The sequence below is a fragment of the Terrapene carolina genome, unplaced genomic scaffold, assembly GCF_002925995.2.
Source record: "Terrapene carolina triunguis isolate 2854851 unplaced genomic scaffold, T_m_triunguis-2.0 Scaffold34924, whole genome shotgun sequence".
NCBI classification, from domain to species: Eukaryota; Metazoa; Chordata; order Testudines; family Emydidae; genus Terrapene; species Terrapene triunguis.
This window is the reverse complement of record NW_020699275.1, coordinates 404-9,345: the sequence shown is the minus strand read 5'-3', so window position 1 is coordinate 9,345 and position 8,942 is coordinate 404. Positions and strand designations below refer to the sequence as shown.

Below are 8,942 nucleotides of genomic sequence, written 5' to 3'. Positions count from 1 at the left end.
CGGGCTGGGACCCGCCGAGCCCCCCACGCTCTCCCTCCCCCGAGCCCTAACCACAGCTGGGCTGGGACCTCCCCAAGCCCCAACCACAGCCCCTCCCATGCTCTCCCCCCATCCCCCACACTGCCCTCCCACCTTCCCAACACTACCTCCCCCTGCCCCCAATGACAGGGCCCTCCTCGACAATGCTAACCGCACCCCACCCACAGCGCTGGGCTGGGAGGCCGCGGACCCTCCCTCGCCCCCCGTGCTGGGCCTGGCACCTGTCTGCCCCCGTGGCCACCCCCACCCAGCACATGGCCACTGCCCATGCTGCTCCCCCGGCAATGTCCCAGACTGCGCCCCCCGGAGGCCCCTCGCACCTGGCTGAGCCGCTGCAGCTGCTCCCGCTCGGCGCCGTCCTCGGCCAGCGTGGCCAGCAGCTGCAGGAGCTGGGGGCTGGGCGGGGTGGTGATGTCCAGGAAGAAGGTGAGGGCCTGGCGCAGGGTGCAGGGCGGCAGGCGGCTGAGGGGCACCCAGCTGGCCTTGGGGCTGGCGCGCCCGCCTGCAGAGAGACCGAGGGGGGGCACGTCTGCCCTGTGACGCAGTGAACGTAGTCTGGGATAGGAACCCTAGCCATGCCTCAGTTTCCCTTTTGGCTTTTCGTGGCTACCCCCTAGGTGCTCAGCAGAGGGCAGGAGGGGTGTGCACAGCCTCCCGCAGGCCCAGGGCCAGGAGCACGGAGCGAGATGGGGCGCAGGGGCCCGAGGCCCCGTCCCAGAGTGTGGAGGCCACGGGGCTGCCCTAGGGAACTGGAGGCCCTGGGCCTGGCCTGCTAAGGGGTCACTCCCAAGGGCTGGTGACAGGCTGGGCACAGACCAGACCTGGGGGGTCTATGACGGAGCCCGAGCTCTGCTGCCAGCGGGGGCGGCCCCCCACGTGCCCAACCACAGAGTCAGAACAAAAGGGGGCCCCAGCTGCTGGATTCCCCCCCCCATGGGACCCCCCCAGGCGCTAGCACCGGGATCCCCCCATGGGATCCCCCAGGACTAGCACCGGGATCCCCCCATGGGATCCCCCCATGGGACCCCCCCAGGCGCTAGCACCGGGATCCCCCCATGGGATCCCCCAGGACTAGCACCGGGATCCCCCCATGGGATCCCCCCATGGGACCCCCCCAGGCGCTAGCACCGGGATCCCCCCATGGGACCCCCATGGGATCCCCCAGGACTAGCACCAGGGTCCCTGCCCCCAGCGCTGGCTCTGGGGAGGAGCCCCTCGCCTCTCACCACTGGTCGCCGTCTCCAGGAACTCCACGGCCACCGGCTCCTCGTCAGGGGGCGGGTCCTCCACGCGCTCCAGCAGCTCCTGCACCAGCTCCGGGCGGTTGGCGGGGAAGATGCCCACGTGGTCCCCGGGCAGGTACTGCAGCTCCGGCTGCCCGGCCGTGTCCAGGCGCACCAGGATGGTGGCGCGGCTGGGAGGGAGGGAGGCGTCAGAGCAGGCCCCAGCGCCAGGGGCGGGGGGCTCCCAGCGCCAGGCAGGGCGGCCCGGGGTGGGGGTGTCTCACCTGGACTCCTTGCTCTGCAGGTTCTGCACGGAAAGGACACGGCAGGGAAACACCCTGCGCTTGTGCACGTGGGATAAACCTGCCAACCAAGCACAGCCAGAGGGGTCAGTGGGGGCCAGCCCCCAGCAGGGGGCGCTGTGGGGAGGGGGTGGGAGTGCTGGCTGTTGGGGAGGGGGGAGCTCCCGGCTACTCCCACCCTGGCCTCTCGCAGCAGGGGGTTGGGGGGCTCCCGGCTACTCCCACCCTGGCCTCTCGCAGCAGAGGGTTGGGGGGCTCCCGGCTACTCCAGCCCCAGCCTCTCTCAGATCCATGGATGCCAAGGCCAGCAGGCCCAGGGTGTCCAGTCGGCCTGACCCTGCGTAACACGGGCCAGGGACCAGCGACTCCCAGAGCCGCACTTCGAGCAAGCAGCCGAGCCGGCCTGAAGCCCGGTAGTGACGGAGAATCCAGCCCGAGCCTGGCTCCGTCATCCCCATGGCTAACGCCCCTCGGTGCTAACAACGTGCCCCAGTGCCTGGCTTTGTCTAGCTTCAGCTTCTGGCCACTGGCTCCTCTTGGACCGGCCGCTGCTCCAGCGTGGAGCCGGTGCTGGATCTGTGCCCCGCGTGGGCGCCCCGGCCACGTCTGCACAAGCACTGTGGTTGGCTGGGGCGTGACCCCCCCGAGTGACGTGTCCCCGACAGCCGCGCCGGTGTGCACAGTGCTAGGTCGGCGCTGGGTCTCCCCTGGCCTTGCCCCCGCGCTCGCTGGGTGAGTTACACGGGCCGGAGGGACAGAGCCGCTCCACAGAGACCTTCCAGCAGCGCTGAGCCAGGCCCTCACACACTGATCCCCTCACCCCGAAGCGTGGCTGGGGGACGCTAGCCAGACGAGCTCCCTTCCTGGGGTCTGGCACCGGCGGGTCCCCAGCCCCTCAATCGCTCTCTGCGCCAATCTCCCTCTGGACATGTGGCCCCAGGGCTGGACCCAGGTACCCAGTCGCCCCAGGGCCAGGCCGAGGGAAAAGCACCTCCCTGTCCCTGCAGGAGATTGCCCAGGTCCTGCAGCCAGCATCGCACGGGCCCTTGTGACTACATCGTTGCACGGGGGGTCACGCCCAGCTGGTGACTGGCCCCCCAGGCTAGCGCCCCCTGCAGGGCGTGGGGGGACTGGCCAGCAGGTACCTGTCAGCGTGTCTGGGAGCTCGGCGTGGACGCCCAGCTGTGACTGGCCCCCCAGGCTAGCGCCCCCTGCAGGGCGTGGGGGGACTGGCCAGCTGGTACCTGTCAGCGTGTCCAGGGGGTTGTCACGGACGCTCAGCTGGTATTTCTGGCGCTTCCAGCTTTGCCGCGTGGTGAAAATCTCCCTGGCAGCCTCCTCGGCGTCGTCCCCAACACAGAAGGTGTCGCAGGCAGCCTGGGGGGGGGGGTGTCACTGGGAGCCCAGATCTCTGATGTAACAACCCCCAGGCCCTGCTGCAGGGGGCCCAGAACCCCAGTACCACCTCTGGGGGCAGCTGGCTGCCAGCGGGACCTGAGCCGAGTGCACAGCAAGGGGGCGCCTTTCCTTCTACAGTGGGGGGAGGAGACCCCGGTACCCTTCCCCACCCCCCACCCCTCCTGGTCCTGTGCCACCCTCGTCTCCCAGAACCCCAATCTTCCACTCCAGAGCCTGCCCTTCCCCTCCCGTGTGCCCCAGTTCCCCTGTGTACCCCAACTCCCCCTGCATCCAGCTCCTCCCTCCGCACCCCTATTCCCCCTCTGCCCAGCCCCTCCCCTGCACCCCAATTCCCCTCTGCCCTTCCAGCCCCATTCCCCCTGCACCCAGCCCCTCCCCCTCATGCCTGCCCCGCCCCGCTCACCTGAAAGACGTGTTTGGCCCAGGTGCGGAAGGCCTCCTCCTGGGCACACAGCTCGTCGCCCTCCCCCATGGCCAGGATGCGCTCGCCCCCCAGCTCCTCCAGCCGCGTGTCCACGGCGTGGGCGAAGGCACAGAAGTGGGGGTAGGCCCGGGAGCCCAGCCCGAAGACCGAGAACCTGGGGGGCACAGGAGACAGCAGCTGAGCCCCTGCTGGTGTTTTGCTCCGACCCCCGCTCCAGCCCCACCAAGAGGGGGACCCCAGGGCCGAGTGGGAACACACAGGTCACCCAGTCACTTCCCACCAGCCCCAGGGGACACTCGGCAGGACGGGGGGAGCCCAGGGCTGGGCTGGCAGGGGCTGCGGGTCGGGAGTGAGGGGCACTGGTAGCACTGGGGGGCACAGCGCTGGGATTGCAGATAGAGCAGGAGGGCACCCTGGTCTAAGAGGCATCGGCAAAGGGGGCGCTGGCTGGGGCTGCCTCTGCCCCCAGGACAGCAGGGGGCGCCAGGGCTCTTGGGGAGGCACTGAGAGTGGCGGGGAGGGGTCTCACCAGATGCCCCCGGCCCAAGTGTGACTTTCCCACTCCCATCGCCCGCCTGCTGCCCTCACCCAGGGGGTGTTTCCCGGCCCTCGCTGGCTTCCCCGAGTGCCAAAGGGAATTTTCGGTAACCTTTTTACGAAACCTATGTCTGCCTCAGTTTCCCCTGGACTTGTCATTGCTCTCCAGTGGGGGCAGAAGGGTTAATGCTGCACTTGGAGCTGAGCTGGGGACATGGGCGGAGGGGGCCAAAGGAGGAGTTAGGTGATATCTGTATGACACCTGCACGTGCCTCAGTTTCCTTCTGCACTTTGCACTGTGACTGAAGGGTTGAGTCTCCTGGGGACCCAGCGCAGGCGGCAGGGGATTGGGGGCTCCCGACGGGGGGGGGTGGAGCGAACAGTGTCATGCACCGGCTAAAACCGACCTCGGCTCCACAGCACATCCCGCAAGACAGAGACGCCAAGGCCCGAACCAGCCGTGCCTGGCAGCAGGAAACCTCTGGCAGATGGGTGGTGGGAGGGAGCTGGGGCTGGGGCTGGCACCACTCGGCTGGCCCGGCGGGTACTGGCCCGCGGCTGCACTCCTGCCTCGCTGCGCTGACCTCGGCCCGTCAGACTGGCCTGGCGACTAGTCGACAGATCCCGGTTGGCACAGGCGGCCTACGTGGCGGTGAACGCGCCCGGGAGCATTGCCCCCGGCAGGGCCCAGCACGGCCTCCCGCAGGCCTCGCTGCTGGGAGCACGGAGAGACGGGGCGCTGGGATGAAGGCCCCGCCTTGGAGTGTGGAGGCCACAGGCGGATCCCTAGGGAACTGGGGGTCTGTAATATAATTGTCCGGACTCACAGCCCCACTTCGTCACAATAATATCTCATTGAAAGGTGACAGGGCCAGAAAGAGTTAATTAACTCAGACTGACCTGACCCATGGCCGAACTTTAGAGACTGGTTAGGAAGATCTGTAAATGAATAGAGCTTTGATATGCAAGTCTGCATTGTTAGAGGTAGAAGGGGAGATGTTTGCTCAGGGCTTGTGATGGGAGCAAACAAGTCTTGTCTATTGCTATAGCTTTGATTCAAAGATTAAAAAAGGAATATTAACATTTAGGAAGATACTTGAGTGAAATAGTATTATTGTCTCTATGTCTCTTTGAAGGTTGAGGTAACCTGTATCTGAACTGTTTAATGGATAAATTACCCTGTGCTAATTGCCAGGATGTTTGGAAGAAGGAGAGTTAAGCCTATTGTTTTCTCAGGCCAAGAGGCTGCTGGAAATGTATAAGAACCCTGGGACACGATCCTGCTTCATCTCAGATCTGCTTTGGGTTTCAAGAGGGGGAAACCTTAAGCCACAAGGATTGAGTCACTGGAGTCACCCTGAACATGGACATGGGACTATAACCTCTGGACTATTTCTAAAAGGACTTTTGGCAACTACAAGCTCATCTCTGCTATGTATCTGAACCTCAAGAACTGGATTCAAGTCTGTCTGTATATTGATCTTTTAACCAACACTCTCTCTTTTCTTTTATAATAAATTTTACTTTAGTTAATAAGAATTGGCTCTAGCGTGTATTTTGGGTACGATCTAAGTTATAATTGGACCTGGGTATGTGGCTGACCCTTTGGGGTTGGAAGAACCTTTTCTTCTATATGATGAGAGAAGATTTTCAGTAATCATCATCATATCTGACAGGTGTGTCTGGACGGAGGCCTGAGGCTGGGCACTTTAAGGGAACTGCGTTGGTTGGACTCTGAGTAACCAGTGAGGTAATATAGAAGCTGTTTTGGGCTGTTTTGGTAAATCTCAGTATTGGAATATTCACCAGCGTTTGGGGTTTGTCTGCCCCGTTCTGTTTGCAGTTCACCCTCATTGAGTGACCTCAGCTGGCTCCCACAGGCAGCACCGTCACAGGGTCCCTGGGCCCGGCCTGCCAAGGGGTCCCACCCCGGACCCTGCTGACAGGCCAGGCACAGCCCAGACCCTGCAGCTCCATGACAAGGGGCGAGTCTGTCTCTCCCCCACACCCAACAGACAAGGAAATGCAGCCAGAGCCAGTCGCTAAAAGGGGCAGAGCTGGGCCGGCTCCCAGGTATCCTAGCGCCCCTACCGGAGCGTGCCCAGAGCCCCGGCGCTATCCGTGTTGCTCGACTGCTTCCGCTTCTTCTTCCACGAGGCCACGAGCCCGTCACTCTGCGAGACGCTGTTGAACCGGATCTTGTAGCTCCTAGGGGGGAATGCACAGTGAGCCCCAGGCTGGGCAGGGCACCGCTGGGCCCCTCTTTCTGGCCCCAGAGCGGGGGCCGGCTGGCACGGGGGGTGAGGACTGGGATGGGGGCCTTTCCCTTCTAGGGGGCACCAGCTCCGATCCAACCCCCGGGGGCCTTTTCCCCCCTCAGGGGCTCTGGTGTGATGGGGGCATGTCCCAGGCATTCCCCAGGCCAAGGTTTGGAACGTGCCACCCACAGCCTTGCCCCGGGTGCAGTGACCTCGGCCAGCCCAGGGACCTCGTTAACCCCACAGCCCCGGGCACAGGGGGGCCTCTGCGCGGGCCCAGAGCTGCCCCACACCCGCGGGAATCACTCACTTTTGTTGCTCGGGCTGCGTGGAGCTGACATAGGGGCAGGACATCTCCATCAGTGCCTTGGCAAAGCTCTGCCGAGAGAGAGGGGTCAGGGGCTCGGGCGGGTACCCCCCGGCCCCCTAGCGCTGCTCCCCCGGGCACCCCCAGCCCCCTAGCACTGCTCCCCTGGGCACCGATCCCCCGGGCACCCCCCGGCCCCTTAGCGCTGCTCCCCCGGGCACCGATCCCCCGGGCACCCCCGGCCCCCTAGCGCTGCTCCCCTGGGCACCGATCCCCTGGACACCCCCCAGCCCCCTAGCGCTGCTCCCCCGGGCACCGATCCCCTGGACACCCCCCGGCCCCCTAGCGCTGCTCCCCCGGGCACCGACCCCCCCAGGCACCCCCTGGCCCCCTAGTGCTGCTCCCAAGGGCACCGATCCCTGGGCACCCGCCTGGGCCTCTAGTGTTGCTCCCATGGGCACCCCCGGCCCTCTAGTGCTGCCTGCCACCCCGGGCACCTCCCCGGCCCTCTAATGCCAGCTCCCCACCCAGCAACGATCCATAGGTGCTGCCCCAAGACTCTGCCCCTGGGCCCCCTCACCTCCCCACTCTCCGGCGGGTCGCCGTTGCCGAAGGTGCTGGTCACGACCAGTACCAGGGTCTCATGCTCCAGGCTGACGATGTCGTACTCGTCCATGCAGAGCACCTAGGGGTGACACGGGGGGGGGGGGGGGAGTCAGTGGGGCCGGGGACGCAGGGCAGCGGACGGGGCCGATGGGCACTGCTGTGCCCGTCTCCCATGCGGGGCAGGCAGGCTGCACGCTCCAGGCTGGGGGGATGGATCCTTCTGGCCCCACCCACGCTGAGCCGGTGGAACTCCCTGCCGCAGGGTCTCGCTCGGGCCAAGCAGTCAGGCATGGTCAGAGCGTCCGACGTTGCTGTGGATAATGAGACCGTCCAGAGCCCCCGGGGCATCCGGTCGGGCTGCCTGCGACAGCGCTGGGCCGGCGTCCGCTAGGGGCTTCGGGGGGTCTCCCTCTGGGTAGGGTCCCTTGCAGCTGCTGGGCCAGCCTCCGCCAGGGGTCCAGGGCACCTCACCTGAGCTGGTTATTCCATCACTGACCAATAGGGGTCTCCCTGCCTCCTCCGGAGCAGCCGGGCCAGGAGGTTAGGGGGGCCCTGGGGCGGAGCCGCCAGCAGTGTCTGGGTTCCCAGAGCAGGGTGGAACCCAGGCGTCCTGGTTCCCAGCTCCCCCTACTCTAGCCACCAGACCCCACTGCCCCCCCCAGAGCCAGAATAGAACCCAGGCGTCCTGGTTCCCCCCCCCCCCCCTCCTCTGCCCCCACCAGCCCCTGCCCCCCCCCCCAAGCTGGGAAGAGAACGCAGGAGCCCTGGGAAACCAAATGTGGCAGGTTCCCCCGCACCTGAAAAGCATTTGGGGAGATGGGGGAACCCGGCAAGGGGCCAACAATGTGCCAGCCACAGCCAGCCCCCCATCCTCCCCCCACCAGCCTCCTGCCCACCAACTCCCATCCTCCCCCAGCCCCCCATGTGCCCCCCACCCACCCCAGCCAGCCCCCGTTCATCCCCTGAACCTCAGCCAGCCCCCTGCCACTGCCCCTGGCAGCCCTGTCCTCACCCAGCCCCCCCAGCCAGCCCCCCCACCCTCCTCAGCCAGATCCTCTTCCTCCCCCAGCCAATCTCCACCCCATACTCCCTGCCAGTCCCCCTCTCCCCCAGCCAGCCCTCAACCAATCCCCCGCTAACCCCCATCCACCCCAAACAGCCCCCCATCCTGCCCCCGGCCATCCCCGACAACCAGCCCCCCGCCCCACAGGCAGTGCCCTGCAGCCCCCAGCCCCTCCCCCTGCACCCCGTGCCCCAGCCCCACCTTGGGGTCGAAGGCGCGCCGGAACAGCTCGCCCAGGTTCCAGGCGTAGGTGCGGGACTTGCCCGTCTCGGTGGCGTACAGGATGGTGGCCTTGACGCGACGCGCCATCACTTGGACCATCAGCTTGGCTGAGAACTTCACCGCGCTGTGGGGAGGCCAGAGGGTGTCACCCAGGCCCGCCCCAGCCCATGCCCAGCGCCAGCTCCCTCCTGCAGGCCCCAGCCCTGGGCCCCTGCCAGGCCAGTGGTCTGAGCCAGCCAGGGCAGTGGCCGGGCAGCCGGGTCCTACGGCTACAAGCCGTGGGGTGGGGGGAGGAGACAGCAATGGGGCAGGATATGGCCTCAGTGCCTCTGCCATAGCTTGGCCCGGGCAGAGCTGGCCAAGGCCTCTGTCAGCCCCCCAGCTCCTCTCTGCACCCCCCAAACCCCCGCTATGCCCCTCATAGGGGTCAGGGATGCTGCAGCTCCTGGCACCTCTAAGCACCTGGCCATGCCCAGACACGACGCGCCCTGCTGCTCCTGCCATGCCCGGACACGCATCTCCACACCCTGCCAGTCCTGCCA

At 66.2% G+C, this 8,942-nt stretch overlaps 1 protein-coding gene across 1 annotated transcript in view; it reads right to left on the bottom strand.

Moving 5' to 3' along the window:
- Nucleotides 1–8,942, bottom strand: part of LOC112122909 (nitric oxide synthase, endothelial-like) — a gene marked incomplete at both ends in the record, with an annotated part of 16,427 nt that overhangs the window by 7,086 nt on the left and 399 nt on the right. The window contains 9 exons of the mRNA XM_026646330.1: nt 360–541; nt 1,266–1,453; nt 1,547–1,625; nt 2,809–2,941; nt 3,387–3,561; nt 6,036–6,152; nt 6,513–6,580; nt 7,090–7,194; nt 8,380–8,524. Of these exons, the coding sequence (XP_026502115.1) occupies nt 360–541; nt 1,266–1,453; nt 1,547–1,625; nt 2,809–2,941; nt 3,387–3,561; nt 6,036–6,152; nt 6,513–6,580; nt 7,090–7,194; nt 8,380–8,524 (1,192 nt within the window). The remainder of the gene's footprint in view (nt 1–359; nt 542–1,265; nt 1,454–1,546; nt 1,626–2,808; nt 2,942–3,386; nt 3,562–6,035; nt 6,153–6,512; nt 6,581–7,089; nt 7,195–8,379; nt 8,525–8,942) is intronic.